General features: G+C 60.9%; 1 protein-coding gene across 1 annotated transcript in view; it reads left to right on the top strand.

Annotated features, from left to right (window-relative positions):
- FGD5 (FYVE, RhoGEF and PH domain containing 5) overlaps window positions 1-17,779 on the top strand; it is an 83,591-nt gene that overhangs the window by 61,612 nt on the left and 4,200 nt on the right. The window contains exons 11-19 of the mRNA XM_055135510.1: window positions 4,651-4,722; window positions 6,244-6,312; window positions 6,986-7,069; window positions 8,322-8,401; window positions 8,975-9,074; window positions 9,336-9,473; window positions 10,419-10,548; window positions 11,055-11,185; window positions 12,294-12,422. Coding sequence (XP_054991485.1) covers window positions 4,651-4,722; window positions 6,244-6,312; window positions 6,986-7,069; window positions 8,322-8,401; window positions 8,975-9,074; window positions 9,336-9,473; window positions 10,419-10,548; window positions 11,055-11,185; window positions 12,294-12,422 — 933 coding nt within the window. The remainder of the gene's footprint in view (window positions 1-4,650; window positions 4,723-6,243; window positions 6,313-6,985; window positions 7,070-8,321; window positions 8,402-8,974; window positions 9,075-9,335; window positions 9,474-10,418; window positions 10,549-11,054; window positions 11,186-12,293; window positions 12,423-17,779) is intronic.

Below are 17,779 nucleotides of genomic sequence, written 5' to 3'. Positions count from 1 at the left end.
CCAGCTCCCTGCCTTCAAACATGGGGTTGAAGATCTGAGATGTGGGTGCCAGGGGAGCGTCTTGCTGGGGCCCCGTTCCCCCCCACTCCGCCCCGGGCCCTTTCAGCGGACAGATCGTGTCCAGAAATCCCACGCCAGCGTCGTGTCTTGGGATTTCTGGACATGACCCTCCGTGTCTCCGTCGAGCTGAGGCCGCCCTGGCGGATGCTCCGGCTCTCACCCATCCCTCCACACCCCTTCCTGGAGCTCGTTCTCCTCACTTAGGGTGAACTTCCGCCCAGCGGTGAGGGACCGGCCTTCGCCGCCCGCCACCCCGCCCCTCCCCGCCCCCGTCCTGAGCCGGGTCTTCCTGGGCACCGCAGCCTCGTGGACCAGCTTTCACTCCGGGCACCTCGAAGACGCCCGAGTCGTGCCACCCGCAGGGTTGCGGATGAGAACTTAAACTTTATTTTTTTTTTTTGCTTTTTGGGTCACACCCGGTGATGCACAGGGGTCACTCCTGGCTCTGCACTCAGGAATCACCCCTGGCGGTGATTCCTGCCTTCTCTCCCGACATGTTTCTGTTTTGAGCATTTCCGCTCAGTTCTCTCAGGGGACCCTATGGGATGCTGGGAATCGAACCCGGGTCGGCCGCATGCAAGGCAAACACCCTCCCCGCTGTGCTATTGCTCTAGCCCCAAGAACTTAAACGTTTGACGTTTTTGCTCCTTACGCCTTTTTCCCTTTCTCTCTGGCCCCCTCCGGGGCGTTCTCCTTGTACCTGACCTCTCAAACTTGGCGTGTGCCCTCAGCCGGCAGGCTGGGGTGGGATTCCTGGGTTTCAGGGCCTTTAATTGGTCATCTTTCTCTGGATTTTGGAAGATTCTCCTGGGGGCCTGTTTTTCCTTTTTATGTTTGTTTGTTTATTACTGTTTGGTTTTTAGTTTTTGAGCCACACTGGTGGTGCCCGGGTGGTGCTCTGTGCTCAGGAATCGCCCCAGGTGGTGCTGGGATGCCAAGCATCAAACCTGGGTTGGTTGCCTGCAAGCCACACACCTTCCGTGCAGTACTGTCTCCCCAGCCCCCAACCCCCCCTCTGTCCCTAAATTTTCCTCTCTTGTGGGGGGCATTTTTGGGTCACACCAGGCAATGCTCAGGGCTTCCTCCTGGCTGTGCATTTAGGGATTACACCAGACAAGTGCTCAGGGGCCCCTATGGGATGCCAGGAACCGACCCCAGAACGGCCACGTGCAAGGCAAATGCCCTCCCTGCTGTGCTGTGGCTCTGGCCCCAAGTCCCTAAACTCTCCTGATCTGCTTTTTTGTTCTGGGTGTGTCTTGAATCACACGAGCTCTCATGTATTCAAGGTAGGTGCTTGACCTCTGTCCCATCACCCCCGTGGCCCCTGGGCTACACTCTTGATTAGTTTTGAATTATTTGTGCGGTGCCAGAGAGCAAACCAGGCCCTCAGGCCTGTAAGTCTGAGCCGGGCGCATCTGTATTCTTGGCCTCCCCAGCGATGCTCAGGAGTTACCCCAGACTCTGCACTCAGGAATCACTCCTCATGGGGCCTGGGGGACCATACGGGATGTGGGGGATCCCACCCGGGCCAGCTAAGGGCAAGGCAAGCGCCCTCCCCCCGTCCCATCTCTCCATACCCCCACCCCACCTCTCTTCCTTTGAATCCCGTTTTCCCTCTGTGGGATTCAGTTGAAATGATCTCTGCTCGCTTGACTTCAGGCTTGTTCATTTTCCCCCGTGGTCATGGTTCTCCTCAGCCTGTCGAAGGGACGGGCGGGGCGATAGTACAGCGGGGAGCGCCTTGCTGTGCCCCCCAGCACTGCCAGGAGTGATTCCTGAGCTCAGACCCCGGAGTAACCCCTGAGCATCATCAACCACGTTCTCCCCTCTCCCCCCAAAGCCGTTCCTGCCTTCTCTCCCGACATGTTTCTGTTTTGAGCATTTCTGCTCAGTTCTGTCGTATCCTTCCCGCCTGGCGTTCTCGTCGGGTCCTGCCCGAAGCCCTCCCCGCCCCCCGCCTCCTTGAACCTACTCGCGTAGTTTCTCTCGAGTCTAGATGCTTCCCTCTGGGTTCCAGCCCTCAGAGGGCCCCGTGGCTGCAGAACACTGGACCGCAGCCCAGTGCTTCTGAGCCCGCAAGGACCAAAAGTGAGTCCAGATCCCGGGTCAGCCTCAGCATGGGCCAACTTTGCGTTCTCTGGCTGAAAGGGAAAAGGCCAAGAAGCCCCGGGCTGGACTCCCTGGTGGGAGCGAGCCCTCATGTCCCCCCTCATGAAAGCATTCTGTCCGGTGCTTTCTCCCTGGAGAATAAGTTGGGGGCTGCCCCCTGCTTGGCGGGGGGGGGTTCATTTGGTTTCAGGGGGTGCTTAGGGCTCCCTCCTGACTCTGCACTCGGTGATCAGTCCTGGTGGGATTTGGGGGACCCTGTGGGGTGCTAGAGACTGAACGGGGTCAGCTGCGTGCGAGGCAGCCCCCCCCCCCGGCCCCCCGGTGCTGTCAGTGCGGGTGTTGATTGGAGCGGTGAATGAACAGCAGCCGGACACGCGGTGGAGACGGGGGCCGCCCTGTGCCCTCTTTTAACCCATCATGGTGTCTGCGTGGGGGGTGGGGGTGGGGTGAGTCGGGGAAGTGGGGATCTGAGCTGGGTTTGGTTTCGTGGCTCCCGAGGTCGCAGTCGGGTCGTGGCGGGGGCTGCCGTGACGGGCACGTCTCTGGCCGGCGGGGCGGGAGAGTTCCGTGTCCCCGCTCTGTGCTCAGCTCTCAGCCGCGCTGGGACTCGGGAGGCATCGCTCTCCGTGCTCCCGCCCCCTTTAGGAGGGTCCTCGGTGCCAGGCTCATGACTGTTGAGGGGGCCTGGGGGCCCGCGCTCCCGCGTCACGGCGACGCTCTCTGCCTCCCGCCCCATCTCCCACCCTCCCCCGCCGACGGTCTTGCTCTCGCCGCCCTTCCCGTGTGGGCACAGCCCCGGCCGCTCTCGGCCCCCGGCTTCTGCCTCTCCCCCGGGGGGAAGCAGACGGTCACTCTCTGCACTGGAGGAGAGGAGGACCCTGTCCACCCCCTGACCCTCTGCCGCCCCCAGCGGAAACTCCTGGAAAGGCGCTGGGAGTGGCCGTGGGCACGGCCGTGGGGCTCCCGTGCCCTCAGCCCGTCTCCGCACTCAGCCTTGACCCTCATCTTGTTTTCAGGTTTTTTGTGTTTTTTTTTTCTTTTTGGGTCACACCCGGCGATGCATAGGGGTTACTCCTGGCTCTGCACTCAAGAACCACCCCTGGCGGTGCTCAGGGGACCCTATGGGATGCTGGGATTTGAACCCGGGTCGGCCGTGTGCAAGGCAAACGCCCTCCCCGCTGAGCTATCACTCCAGCCCCTTGTTTTCAGTTTTTTTTTTTTTTAAATAAAAACATCCCACTTAATTCAAACGTTGGGTTTCTGAAGTGGTTCGTGACGGCCTGTTATAGGCATTCAACATTCCAGCCCCAGTCCTGCCACCACTGTCCCCTCCCCCCCACTGGCCCCATTTTCCCAGCCACCCCCAAGTCGGCCCCCAGGAACCCCTGCTGATGTCGCTGCCCGGCACTGAGTGGCTAACGGGGTTACCCAGGAATGCTTCAGTCAAGGAACTTCGTGGAGCCTGTTCGGCCTCACCTTGGGGACCCCGGGTCCTGGGGCTTCCTGCACTGCGGCTCCGAGAGCGTCAGTGTCCTGCGTTTGCTAGTGGCGCTTAGCTGCTGTCTGTCCCTCCCGCCACTGTGCCGTGTCCTGCTGGGCCGTCGGTGTCTGAGAATTCAGAGGTGTTGTGCGGCTGCGAACGCCCTTCACCCTCCTGTAGGTTTCTCTGGGCCCCCAGAGGGCTGCTGGGCCCAGAACCCACCGAGGAGCCTCGGGGCTTCGGGGCGGGGCTTTGGGACTCGGTTCTGGGCCCTGGGAGTAGAGAAGGTTCTGGGTTCCAGGATTCAGTTCAGTTCAGAGCCAGAGCCAGGATCCCGGTTCCGGGAATTCCCTGGCCTTTTCTCCCACTCAGTTTGGCAGACGAACGTTCCCCGCTGCTCTCCGTCACGCCGGGCCCGAGCACCCCCCAGCCCTGTCCGGGCCCCGCGCTGGCCTGGACGCTGGGCCTGGGCCGGCCCTGCCCCTCGGGGCTCCGCTGATGAGCCCACTTCTCAGCAGTTTCCAGTGGTTTCCAGCTGCCTTCCAGCTCCGCCCCAGATGACCGCTTTGTCGTGCCCTGGTTGCGGGGTGTGTGTGAGGGGCGGAGGGCGTCCTCCCTTTGCATGTGTCACGCCCAGGTGTCCCCGGACTCAGGCCGGATGCTCTCCCCACAGGCGCCCGGAGGACAGCCCGGCCCAGGGTCTGTCACCTGGGGGCACAGGCTGGGGGTGAGGCTGATGGCCTGGGGTCACTGCAGAGGCCACCTGACCCCCGAAGCCTGCAGACAGGGGTGTCGGACCCCGGACCCCAGAGGTGTCGATCAGGCAGGAGGTGGGGGCCACACCCTGCGGCCCCCCCATCCCAAGCCCCGGCTCCCTGCTGGCCCTGCTGCTGACGGGACTGGAGGGGCACTTCCCGATGGGGGGGGCTCCGTGCCGTGGCGGCCCCTCCAGGGGAGAGGAGACCCCTGGGGGCCTGACCCCGCCCCTGTCCTGCCCACAGGAAAACCTGCAGAAGCTGGTCCACATCGAGCACAGCGTCCGGGGCCAGGGCGACCTCGTCCAGCCAGGAAGGGTGAGTGCCCGGCGGGCGGGCAGCGAGGCTGATAAGCGCATTGTTCCCTGGGCTGGGCCAGACGCGGGAGGGGCAGGGAGGCCCCCCGGGGCCCTCGGGCTCCTGCTGGGGGCACCTTTAAAGTGACACCGTTTGGGGTCCCTGGGCGTTTGGGGTCCCTGGGCGGAGAGACACCGGGTGTGTCTGGTTCCGGGTGGAGTTGCCGTGGGGACGGGCTAAAGGCCCCTCGGGCTCCGGCGAGGAGCTCTGAACCCTCCCCACACGAGACAGACTCGCCACGTTGGAGTTCCCAGTGGGAGGGAAGAGACCAACTCACACTTGGCTCCGTCACCGTCTAGCAGGGGCCGGAGATAGGGCGGCGGGCCGGGTGCCTGCCGGGCTTCGCACACGCCAGCCCCGGCTCCGTCCCCGGCACCCTGTGTGGTCTCAAGTGCCCCTGCCGGAGGGCACAGCCAGGAGCCAGGCCCAGGCACTGCCGGGAGTGTCCCCAAACCGAAACCAAGCAAAAAGGACCACGCTTGTGTGTGTGTGTGTGTGAGAGAGAGAGAGAGAGAGAGAGAGAGAGAGAGAGAGAGAGAGAGAGAGAGAGAGAGAGAGAGAGAGAGAGAGAGAGAGAGAGAGAGAGAGAGAGAGAGAGAGAGAGAGAGATTAAAAGCGCTTCCTTGGGGCTGGAGCGATAGCACAGCGGGTAGGGCGTTTGCCTTGCACGAGGCCGACCCGGGTTCGATTCCCAGCATCCCATAGGGTCCCCTGAGCACCGCCAGGGGTAATTCCTGAGTGCAGAGCCAGGAGTGACCCCTGTGCATTGCCAGGTGTGACCCAAAAAGCAAACAAAAAAAAAGCGCTTCCTTGCTTCCCGCAGACCTGGGTCCATCTGCAGCCCCCCGAGTGGTCTCCCAGACACAGCCGGGAGTGACCCCAGAGGGCAGGAGCAGAGGACGCGGCCTCCCCTGTGCTGGGCACGCTCGCGGCCCTGAGCCTGAGTTCACACAGCCGTGAGCCCCGCTCTCGATCTGTCTGTGCCCTCCAGAACCACGGGGTTCGCACCCTCCCTCCCGAGGCCAGACTCTGCGGGGGTGGGGGGGTCCCCGTGGCAGCACACAGGGCAGGGGGGCCGTGGTCTGCAGACCCCCGTGTGGTCGGGAGAGCAGGAGGGGCTGTGTGGGACCCTGGCCGGGGTTGCTGCCCTCACAACCCCGGCACTCACAGGCCTGGCTCTTTAGGGATGTATGTATGAGTGTATGTATGATGTATGTATGTATGTATGTATGTATGTATGTATGTATTGGCTTTGGGGCCATACCCGGTGATGCTCAGGGCTTACTCCTGGTCTGTGCTCAGAGATCACTCCTGGCAGTGCTTGGGGTGCCAGAATTTGAACCCGGCGCCCTGCCCGCTGTCCTGCCGCTCTGGCTCCAGGCGTGTCTCATGAGCCGGGGTCTGCCCCACTTCCTGGTGGCCCCGGGTCCGCCTTTCTGGTGTGGGCGAGCGTGGGGCTGAGGCAGGCCTGTGTGCCCGCAGGAGTTTCTGAAGGAAGGGACGCTCATGAAGGTGGCCGGGAGGAGCCGGCGGCCCCGGCACCTGTTCCTGGTGAGTCCTTGCGCCCCCTCCAGCCCGCGGACCCCCAGCCCCGGGCACGGCACTCATCCCGTGCAGCGTCGCCCACGTCCCATTCTCTCGTCGCCATCGGGTCAGCCCGAAACCGGGGCTCCCCAAGGCCCAGAGGAGGGTCCTGGCTGGACACTCCCCGCCCAGGGACCCTGGAGGCCCCACGCCCCTCTGCACCCTCCCGGGCCCTTCCTGCCGCCCCCGACACCGGCCGGGGCAGCCCGCCGCAGTGGTCCCTCAGCTCGTCAGCCTTGGGCTCTGGGAGCCGCAGCGTGGCCACCCCAGCCGGTCTTGACCGCAGCCCCCCCCCCGCCCTGCCCAGTGGTGGGTCTTGGGGTCCGGTGGGAGGTGCCATCCCGCCTGAGTTCGCATCCAAACAGTCTGTGTGTATGTGTATGTGTGTGTGTTTGGGGCCACACCTGCCTGTGCTGGCTTTCCCCCCCTGGGTGCCCGAAGCCCCCTCGGCCCCCTCAGGTCCAGCCCGCCCTCCGCTGCGTGACCCTGGCCCTCGGGCCGCCAGGGAGGGGCGCGTCGGGCCCTGTGTGGGGTGTGAAGCAGCAACGCCACCGGAGCCCTCCGGCCCCTCAGCTCGGGGCCCTCCACGCGCCCCCTCCCTCCCCTCACATGGGCCCCCCTCACTGTGCCCCTTCCCCAGATGAGCGACGTGCTCCTGTACACGTACCCCCAGAAGGACGGGAAGTACCGGCTGAAGAACACGCTGAAGGTGGCCGGCATGAAGGTGTGTGCCGGGGAGGGGGTCGCTCCCCACTTCCGGGAGCTCAGGGCCAGCGGGGGAGGGGGAGCCCGCAGAGGGGGGTAGGGAGGAGTTCCTGGAGCGGGGGGCACTTGCCGCTGGGGGGCCTTCTCGGAGGACACTGGGGGCTGGGAGAGTTTCGTGAACCGACCCTTTTGACCTTTCGATTTTTTTTTTTTTTTGAGTTCTAATCTTCCAGTTTTTTCCTTTTTGATCTGCCGTTTGTTTGGGGGCCTGGTGCCCCCCGAGCGTCTCTCCAGCCCTGTTTTAACCACGTTTGCCGGCGTGGCATCAGAGGGGCTGAGACTGACCACCCCGCCCTGCACGTGTGGGGGGTCCCGAGGCAGTTGCCCTTGGGGATGGGCTTCCCTGTATGTGATGTTCTCGGGCCCCTCAGGCCCAGGCCACTGCGGGCTGTGGGGAGACCTGGGCTTGACCCTTTCACCACACGGTGACCAGGAAGGCGGCACCCACGCGCGCATCTGAGTCAGAGGGGCGAGAGTGGGGGGCTGCCGAGCTGCCCCCGCCCCGGTACTGAGAGTGGACCCCGTCCCGGGGCTTCTGAGCTGCTGGTCTTTGGAAGTTTGTTCCACCCAGGGAAGGGGACACAGAGCTGGCGGGTCTGGGGGCCGGTGGTGGGGCCTCCCCCTTGCGGGCAGAAGCAGGACACGGAGGCTCTGCCCTGCAGGGCGGGCTCCCCTGTAGCCCACAGAGCACTCTGGGGCTTGTGCAGAGGAAGGTTCTGGGCGCCGGGCCCCAGGAGGGGTGCCCCATTGCCTGACCGGGGCTGGGGGCCAAGGACAGGTAAGTAGGCAACCTGCCCTCACACACACATGCATACACACACACAGAGTCAGGCATCTATATGGGCACACCTAAGACACACACAGCACACATACATATACACACGTGTGCATGCAAGAACCATGTGTACATATATGCAACACATGAACACATGCATGTACACATTCACACATGGCCATACAGACTCACTCCTACACACGCGCATACACACATCCATGCCTAGGTACACAGGCAGACACGCGTGCACACACCCCGTACAGATCTCCGCAGGCATAGGCCTGCCTGCACTCGCACACGTGTCTGCACATGTACACACATGTCTGCACACGTACACACATGTCTGCACGCGGCACACGCGCTGTCGGAAAGGCCGCTCTCACGGCTGAGGAGACCCGGGCCCCGAGCAGAGGGCTGAGTGGCCGCCTGCTTCCAGGTCAGCCGCCCTGTGATGGACAAGGTGCCCTACGCGCTCAGGATCGAGACCCCGGAGTCCTGCCTGACTCTGTCTGCGAGGTAGGGGGCGCTCCTGGGGGGACCGGGCCGCGGAGGCAGGGTCTTCAAGGCAGGAAGCCTTGGGAAAATAGTGCTGGGGAGGTTTTTATTTGGGGGTCCAGCAGAGGGCTGCCTCCTTGTCAGTGTCCCCAGGCCCCTCCACACAGCTGTTTAGGGACCCCCCAAATGTGGCTGCCAGCTCCCCAGCACTGTGTGTGAGCGCCACCTAGTGGACGCTATGAGAACTGCATGGCTGCTCCCTGCCCTCCTCCCCCTACCCCCTCGGACAGGGCAAAGTGGGCCCTGGGGTCCCGTGGGCACCTGAGGAGGAGGGTGGGGAGCTGGGTGGTGGACCTCTGCCAGCTCACCCCTCCTAAAGCAGGGCACCCCGGGGGCCTCCCTCCCTCAGGCACGGCCCGCCATGGACAGCCTGCCCACCCCCTCCTGTCCTGTCCTGCCTCTAAGGCCCCGGGCAGGGGCTGTCCCTGGCCCTGGATCACGGGCAGAGAAGCGGCCCCGGCTGCCCCCAGAGGTGGATGGGGGGGCAGGGGCTGGGGCAGTGGGGCCGGGTCCCCTGACCCCCTCGTGCCGCAGCTCCTGTGCCGAGAGGGACGAGTGGCACGCCTGCCTGAGCAGGGCCCTCCCCGAGGACTACAAGGCGCAGGCCCTGGCCGCCTTCCACCACAGCGTGGAGGTGAGTGGGGGGCGGGCCCGGGCGGGGGTCTACGCCCTGGAGTGCCGGAGCCACTTCCCCCTGACCCCAGCGCTGGGAGGAGGGGGAGGTGGGCGCACAGGGCCGGTGTGTGGAATGGAGGCCCCTCCCCCTCCCCTCCCCCTCCCCCTCCCCCTCCCCCTCCTTCCGCTCTCCCTCTCCCTCCCCTCCCACTCCCCGCCTGTGCACAGACGGGGGCGCCTGCCCGGCGACCTCACTGCCCTCCCCGTCCTGCGGCCCCAGATCCGAGAGAGGCTGGGGGTGAGCCTGGGCGAGCGCCCCCCGACCCTGGTGCCCGTCACCCACGTGATGATGTGCATGAACTGTGGCTGCGACTTCTCCCTGACGCTGCGGCGCCACCACTGCCACGCCTGCGGCAAGGTGAGGGCCCGGGGACGGGCGGGGGGGGGGGGGGGGACACGGCACGAGGCGTGACCACCCCCAGGGCACCCCACCCAAGCGGTCGGGGCTGCTGATCTCCTTTCGCTGGCTTCCTCGTGCCCGCCCTCCTCTGGACTCTGGGGAGACGCCAGGGGCTTGTGGCCCGGGGGGTGGGGGGGGTCCCGGTTCCAGCACGGGTGATGGCGCCGGGTGGCAGATCTGAAATGTGCCAAGATGCTGGCGGTTCTTCAGTGTCTCATCACACACCTAGTGTGGCGTGTTTGGGCCGTGCACAGCGGCGTCGGGGGTCACTCCTGGCTCTGTGTTGGGGGGTCTGTCCTGGGGGTGTTTGGGGTGACCCCTGGCTCTGTGTTGGGGGGTCTGTCCTGGGGGTGTTTGGGGGGACTCCTGGCTCTGTGTTTGGGGGTCTGTCCTGGAGGTGTCTGGGGTGACTCCTGGCTCTGTGCTGGGGGTCTGTCCTGGGGGTATTTGGGGGGACTCCTGGCTCTGTGTTTGGGGGTCTGTCCTGGAGGTGTCTGGGGTGACTCCTGGCTCTGTGTTTGGGGGTCTGTCCTGGGGGTGTTTGGGGGGACTCTGGGCTCTGTGTTGGGGGTCCGTCCTGGTATTGCCGGAGGACCCTGCGGTGCTGAGGCTGGGGCTCGGGACCCCCACAAGCTTTGCCCACACTCAGGCCCCTTGGTCCGTCTCTCCCGCCAGAAGGTCCCGTCCCGTCTGTGATGCTCGCACAGTGACACGGGGCCGGGCACGTGGCTGGTGGCACTGGCCCTGCCATGCACGCAGGAGCCTCGGGTTCGGTCCCTGGCCCCGCCAGCAAGAGCAGGAAACGGGCGTATGCACTGGCGCTGCCCCGGGCTGAGCTGAACCGGGAGCCCCTGTGTGGGTGTTGGGGAGCCCCCGTGACACGCGTGCCCACCCGGCCCGCAGATCGTCTGCAGGAACTGCTCGAGGAACAAGTATCCCCTCAAGTACCTCAAGGACCGGCTGGCCAAGGTCTGCGACGGCTGCTACGGAGAGCTGAAGAGGAGGGGCGGGGACGCGCCCGTCCTGCTGAGAGGTGGGCCCCGCACGCAGGGTGGACATGGGGCCGAGACACACGCCTGAGGACGCTGGGGCCGTGTGGTCACCCACACTCCGTGCCCACTCGGTGGGGATTGTGTGGTCACCCACACTCCGTGTCCACTCGGCGGGGGTTGTGTGGTCACCCACACTCAGTGTCCACTCGGCGGGGGTTGTGTGGTCACCCACACTCAGTGTCCACTCGGCGGGGGTTGTGTGGTCACCCACACTCCGTGCCCACTCGGTGGGGCCTTGTGGTCACGCACACTCAGGGGCCGTGTTCTGGCACCTTCTGAGGCTAAGGGTCAGGAGGGGCCGCAGAGGGCATGGGCAGGAGGCCGCGGTCAGCTGTAGCCCCTGCGCCCTCCTGCTCCCCAGAGGTCAGCAGGCAGCTGAGCTGGCAGCCGGGGGCAGGGCCGGGGCCCGTGCTCTGTAGCTGCTCCCGGGAGGGCGGGAGCTGGGCTCTGGGCAGCTGGGGGCGCCCACTGGCCACTGTCCTTTCAGAGCGGCCGGCCAGCATGAGCTTCCCGCCGGCCTCGCACCGCCTGTCCAGCAGCGCCTTCTCGTCAGTCCTGCACAGCATCAACCCCGCTGCCTTCCGGAAGCAGAAGAAAGTCCCGTCAGCGCTGGCTGAGGTGAGCAGCCCAGCACACGGCAGAGTCAGCCCTCCCTGCTGGCTCGGCCTGGGGTTGGGGGGTTGGTTTTCTTCCCCCCCCCCCAACTTCCTCTCTCCTTCTCCCCGACTGCAGAATGGAGCCCCCCCGCCCCCACAGTTTGCAGTCACGTCAGCTTTCTCCCTGATGACTGGAGTTCTAGAGGGTTCCATCCACTCTCCCACCCCCCAGCCCCCAGGTGGTCACCCCCTCTGTGGGCAGCTTTGAGGGATTCGGTTCATTTGAATCTTTATCTTCCACCTGAGGCGTGCCCTCAACTCTCGGCCTTTCTCCGTCCGACTTGCCCTGAGTTCCCCCCTGGGTCCGGACCCCCACCTGGAGCCTGTCCAGCAGAGGGGGGACAGACGCCTCCGGCACCCTTGAGCTGACAGGCGCAGGGAATACACCCCATTAGCAGGAGAACCTAAAACTCTTTTGTTAGGGGCCGGAGCAATAGGACAGCGGGTAGGACGTTTGCCTTGCATGCGGCCGACCTGAGTTCAATCCCCGGCATCCCATACGGTCCCCCAAGCACCTCCAGGAGTAATTCCTGAGTGCAGATCCAGGAGGAACCCCAGAGCATCACTGGGTGTGACCCAAAATGCAAAAAGAAAAAAAACAACTCTTGTTAAACGGTATGAAGAGGGTCCGTCCTTGAACGTACGAAGCAGCAACGGTAAAAGCATCAGAACCAGAGCCGGAGGGATACTGCAGCGGGGAGGGCGTTTGCCTTGCATGTAGCTGGCCAGGTTTCGAGCGGTGGCATCCCTGAGCCTGCCAGTCATTCCTGAGCACGGAGCAAAGAGTAACCCCTGAGCATTGCCGGGGTAGCCCCCAAACAAAAACAAAACAAAACAAAAAAAGCGTCAGAACCAGAATCCCAGAAACCAAAAAGGTGCCAGAATCCCGTTGGAAAGACCCTTTGGGGGGGAGGGGTGATCGGGAATGAAAATAGGAATGACCAGTAGGGGGCAGCACGCCCGGGTCCATTCAGGGCCTGCCCCAGGGGTCCGGACTGCATCTGCTCCTGTCCCAGGCTCAGGCTCCGGCGCTGTCCGGCGGGCCCTGACCTGTGCTCCCCTCCCGCCAGGTGGCCGCGTCCGGAGAGGGCTCGGCCATCAGTGGCTACCTCAGCCGCGGCAAGAAGGGCAAGAGGCACTGGAAGAAGCTGTGGTTCGTCATCAAGGGCAAAGTGCTCTACACCTACATGGCCAGCGAGGTAGGGTGGCGTGCCCCCCCCACACAGGCATCCTGTCCCCCCCGCCCTGTCCCCACCGGACTTGAGTGAGCCCCAGGCTGAGCGGTGCCGTGGGAGGAACGCGTCCCTGCCTGCCCTGGCGGTCGCTGCGTGCCTTGTGGCTCTCACACCGAGAGCACTGGAAGTAGAGTCCGGGGAATGAGCAGGCTGCTGGCCAAGGAGGGGGTGCTGCCAGCCCCCCTCTCGGATGACGGGCACGCACACACCCCACCATCTGCTGGCCCCGACGGGCTCCACCTGCTCTGAAAGCGGGATTCAGAGCTCCGGCCCGCTGCGGGCATGTGCACGGGACGCTTTGTTCTTGGGGGGGTCTAGAGTGCCCTCCTGCAGGCCTCTGTGGATGTTTGAGAGACGGGGGGGGGCCGGGCCCCTCCCTCGCCATATCCACAGATGGGGCCGCGGTGGGAGGGGAGTTGCTCTTTCCAGAGCAAACTGGAATGTGGGGGTCTCTGTCTCCTGCCCGCCGGGCTCAGGCCGGCCACTGTCCCTGCAGGGACACCTGGTGTCCAGCCTTGGTGGACCGTCCACTCTGGGAAACCAGGAGCGGTGGGAGCCGAGAGGGGCAGAGCCTGTGTCAGTGGCCGCGCGGGCCCGGTGCTAAGGGTGGGGCCTGGAGCAATTTGGGGAGGCAGGAAGGAGTGAGCCCTGGGTGTGGGGAGCACCCTGCGGAGGAGCGGCCGGTCCCAGGCGTGTCCCAGGGGAAATGTGTCTGGCTCCTCAGCGGGCGTTTCCCAGTCGTGGGTGCGCTTCCGATTCCATCAGACGGGGGTCTGGAAGGGGAGGGGGGTGTTGTCATTCTCTGTGTGTGTCAGCGTCTCTTCCCGACCTTGTCTCCTTCCTGTCAGTGGACCCCCTGTTGGGTGCCGTGGGCTCCCCACCCTCGCTTATATGATTTTCACCCAGGCCCTCCTGAAATATCCGGAGGGGTCCACGATGATGACCCCTGGTTAAGAGACCAGGAATTCACTCGGTGCCGGGACTTGGCCCAAAACTGATGCAACTTGCTCTCCTGAATAGTCCTGGGAAGAAGGAAAATCAAGAAATGCTTCGTTCACTGAACAGTATAGAATGTGATTTGAGCATTTCCGTCCTTTATTTTATGAGTGGACGTTGAACCAGGTCCTCACACCTGTAAGCCATACTTCATATCCCTGCAGTGCTCAAGGGCTACTCCTAGCATGGTGCTCGGGGGGCCGTAGAATGCTGGGGATTGAACCAGGCCGTCCGCATGCGAGGCATGGGCCTTTGAACCCTCTCCCTGGGCCTGGCCCCCGGCCTACTCTTTGCAGGAGAAAGAGAACAGAACAGAGCTGAGAGAATGGCTATCAGGAGTGGCTGGGAACCTGGTTTGTCTCCCAGCATCTCACGATGCGGTGACTGCAGCTGTAGCTTATTAGAAAAGTGTCCACACAGAAGCTAGTTAGAAGAATTTTAACAGGGGCTAGAGCGAGAGCACAGCAGGGAGGGCGCTTGCCTTGCATGCGACCGACCCGGGTTCCATCCCCAGCATCCCATATGTTCCAGCCCCGCCAGGAGTGAGTCCTAAGCAAGAGCCAGGAGAAATCTCAGAGCACTGCCGGGTGTGCCCCCCAGACCCAAACACACAAAATTGACTAGGAACCGTCCTATAGTCGTCAAGTAGATTATACAAGTAAAAATTCCAGTGTGCCTCAAGGATGTTGCATATTCATTCCTCTGTCCCTCCGCAGGACGGACACTGGTGTCACCTCACGCTGATACCTTCAATGTGTACTTCTCCTGAGGGGGCAATCTGTGTTTTTGTTTGTGTCTTACCTTTGAGGTGTAACTTACATAGCGGGAAGTGCATCAGAAGCTATTTAAAGTTTTTTTTCTTTTGGGGTCACATCCAGCGATGCTCAGGGGTGACTCCTGGCTCTATACTCAGGAATCACCCCTGGCGGTGCTCGGGGGACCAAATGGGATGCTGGGGATCGAACCCGGGTCGGCTGTGTGCAAGGCAAACACCCTCCCCGCTGTGCGATTGCTCCAGCCCCAGAAGCTATTTAAAGTTTGATGAGCAGGGGCTGGAGCGATGGCACAGCGGGGAGGGCGTTTGCCGTGCATGCAGCCCACCTGGGTTCGATCCCCAGCATCCCATATGGTCCCCCGAGCACCGCCAGGGGTAATTCCTGAGTGCAGAGTCAGGAGTAACCCCTGAGCACCGCCAGGTGTGACCCCCCCAAAAGAAAGCAAAAATAAATAAATAAATAAATAAAGCTTGGCGAGCATACAACAGCGTCCCCTCCCCAACACACACAGAGATTAGTTTGGCCTTTTTTTTGCTCCTTTCTTCCCAAGGGTCACTCCCACGTTGGGCTTGGCCTGCTCCCGCCTCACTGCCAGAGGCTCTCCCTAAACCCTGGCGTTTCTGCACTCGCTCCCTCCTTGTGCTCGCCAGGGGGCGCTGTGGTTCACGCTCGGACGCCTCTTTCGGGTGGGCTGAGAACTGGCGTTGGCACCATCCCTTCCGACAGCCGAACAGCAGTTCTGCTGTGTGAAAGTAACATTTTAGCCACCGCTGGGTTGTTTGCAGTTTGGGTGACTGAATAAAGCCACTAGAAATTGTCGCACACAGGTTTCAGCGTGAACGTGGGTTTTTATTTGCCCTAGACACCTAGGATTCGAGTTTCTGGACCAGAGGTCTGAGTGATAGGACACAGTGGGTTGGGCATTTGCCTTGCAAACGGCTGACCCGGGTTCGATCCCTGGCATCCCATATGGTCCACCAAGCACCACCAGGAGTAATTCCTGAGTGCAAAGCCAGGAGTAACTCCTGAGTAATCACTGGGTATGACTCAAAAATTAAATAAAAAGGAAAACTCAAGTAGATTGTTTGTCTTCATGCCACCTCACACTTCTTCACAGATCTTGGGGCCGGTCTCTTGTCAGATAAATGTTTGGTGACTACTTTCTTCCATTCTGCAGCTTGCCTGTTCAATTTCCTAAAGCAAACGAGTGAATCTTTTGGTGAATAGACGCTTATAATTTTTAAGAAAATCTGGGTTGTTTGTGTTTTCCTTTATGGCCATTGCTTTCCGTGCCCTAAGAAACTTCTGTCTACTGCAAATTGCAAAATTTTCTGCATTTTCTCCTGAAAGGTTTTATTTTTTGAGCTTTGTGAGTAGGTCAGATTGGTTTTTGTGTATTTTCTGAGATTACTTTCTTTTTCCTTTGGATATCCAGCACCTGCTGAAAAGATTTTCTCCTCCCCTCGGGATTATTTTGATACAGTCACAGTAGTGGGACCCTCCTTCCGTCTACCAATAAAACAGTCATAAAGCGGGTGTTGCCTTACAGATGTGTGTGCTGGGCCTTCTGTCAAGGGCACCTGCCTTGATCACTGTAACTTTACACTTGTTGGGGGAGACGGGGCTTGGGCCATACCCAGTCGTGCTCGGGAACCACTCCTGATTCTGTGCTCAGGGAACACTCCTGATTCTGTGCCCAGGGATCACTCCTGACTCTGTGCCCAGGGATCACGCCTAGCAAGGCCTGGGGACCATATTTCCAGGGAGCAAACGTGAGCTGGCCACGTGCCAGGCAAGCACCCGATGTGCCATTGCTCCAGCCCCACTTTACACTGTCTTCAAGCCAATTTCTTTAAACCCTCCAGCTTTACTCTTTTATATGTTGTTTTGAAAATTCTACATTTTAGATTTCTACATAAACTTGTCAGTTATAAAAGGAAGCCTGCTGAGAGGGATTGTTGCATCTTGAAATTAACTCCAGAGAATTGACTTAATATTAAATCTTCCAATCCATGAAACATGGCATAAATCTTCATTCATTTAATTTCTTTTAATGTTTTGTAGTTTTAAGTATAGAAGTCTTCATTTCAGTTAACTGCATTCCTTTTTATTTTTTGGATGCTGTGTTGGATATAGTTTATTTTTCTGGGTGTTTGCCAATAGCATATAGATAATGTTAAAATTTTTCAGGTTAGAGTGATAGTACAGTGAGTAGGGTGCTGGCTTGCCTTGCATGTGGTTGGCCTGGATTCGATCCCATCCCACGCTAGCTCCCAGCCCCACAGTACAGCATTCACTGGTCTCCACCCTCTTGCCGGGCTCCTAAACTGTTGAGGGTGATGCTGGCAGAGGGATTTCATTGACTCCCTCTGTCAAATTAAGGTCGTTCTTCTCTACTCCTAGTTTGAGAGTTTAAAGAAAAAATTTTTAATTTTATTAAAGTGGGGCTAGAGCGATAGCACAGCAGGTAGGGCGTTTGCCTTGCCCATGGCCAACGCAGGTTCGATTCCCAGCATCCCATATGGTCTCCTGAGCACCGCCAGGAGTAATTCCTGAGTGCATGAGCCAGGAGTAACCCCTGTGCATCGCCAGGTGTGACCCAAAAAGAAAAAAAATTATCAAAGCATCATTATTTATAAAGTTATTCATAGTGGAGTATTTGACATACAATGTTCCACCACTGCCCCCCCCGACCCCCCCCACCAGAGTCAGCTTCCCTCCATGTCTGGGTTCCGGGTTCCGGGTTCCTCTCCTGCCCCTGCCCCCGCCCCAGCCTGTCGCTTTGACAGGCACAATTTTACAATTTTAAGTGTGGTTGTGAGATTTGGGCCTCCTGATTTCAGAGTCATTGACCCTGTGGTTTGGATACTTGGCTCTGTCGTTCCTAGGCACCCACCGAGGTACCTGCACCCCCACCCCCTGCCCCGCCGCTTCTCATCCATCTCTTCTCCCATTTCCCCCCATTCCTTTTCTGTCCTTCTTTCCCCCGTACTCTGCGGCCAGAGTGACTTAGGAGCTCCTGCCCCGCTCAACTTCAGCTTTTGCATTTCCTCAGCAGTTACTCTGAATACACTACCACAGTGGGTAGGGCGTTTGCCTTGCTCTCGGCCGACCCGGGTTCGGTTCCTCCGTCCCTCTCGGAGAGCCCGGCAAGCTACTGAGAGTATCCCGCCCGCACGGCAGAGCCTGGCAAGCTCCCCATGGCATATTCAATATGCCAAAAACAGTCACAACAAGTCTCACAATGGAGACGTTACTGGTGCCCGCTCGAGCAAATCGATGAGCAACAGGATGACAGTGACCGTGACAGTGACACAACCACAGCTAAGTCAGACCAGCCTTTGCTTAGCCTCCTTCTGGCTTTAACATCAGATCTAGTTTGCGAGTTTTTAAACAACTTTCCTACATTTGGAAATCAATAACTGCCAAAGAGAATGATGATATTTGATCAAAATAAACATGTATTCATGATAAAAAAAAAAAGAAAAGAAAAACACAGAAATCCTTGCACGAGGGACCCGAGAGCCGAGAGCTGTCCAGGGTGTCAGG

This window comes from Sorex araneus, chromosome 4, assembly GCF_027595985.1.
Source record: "Sorex araneus isolate mSorAra2 chromosome 4, mSorAra2.pri, whole genome shotgun sequence".
Taxonomy (NCBI): domain Eukaryota; kingdom Metazoa; phylum Chordata; class Mammalia; order Eulipotyphla; family Soricidae; genus Sorex; species Sorex araneus.
This window is presented reverse-complemented; position numbering and strand designations above follow the sequence as displayed.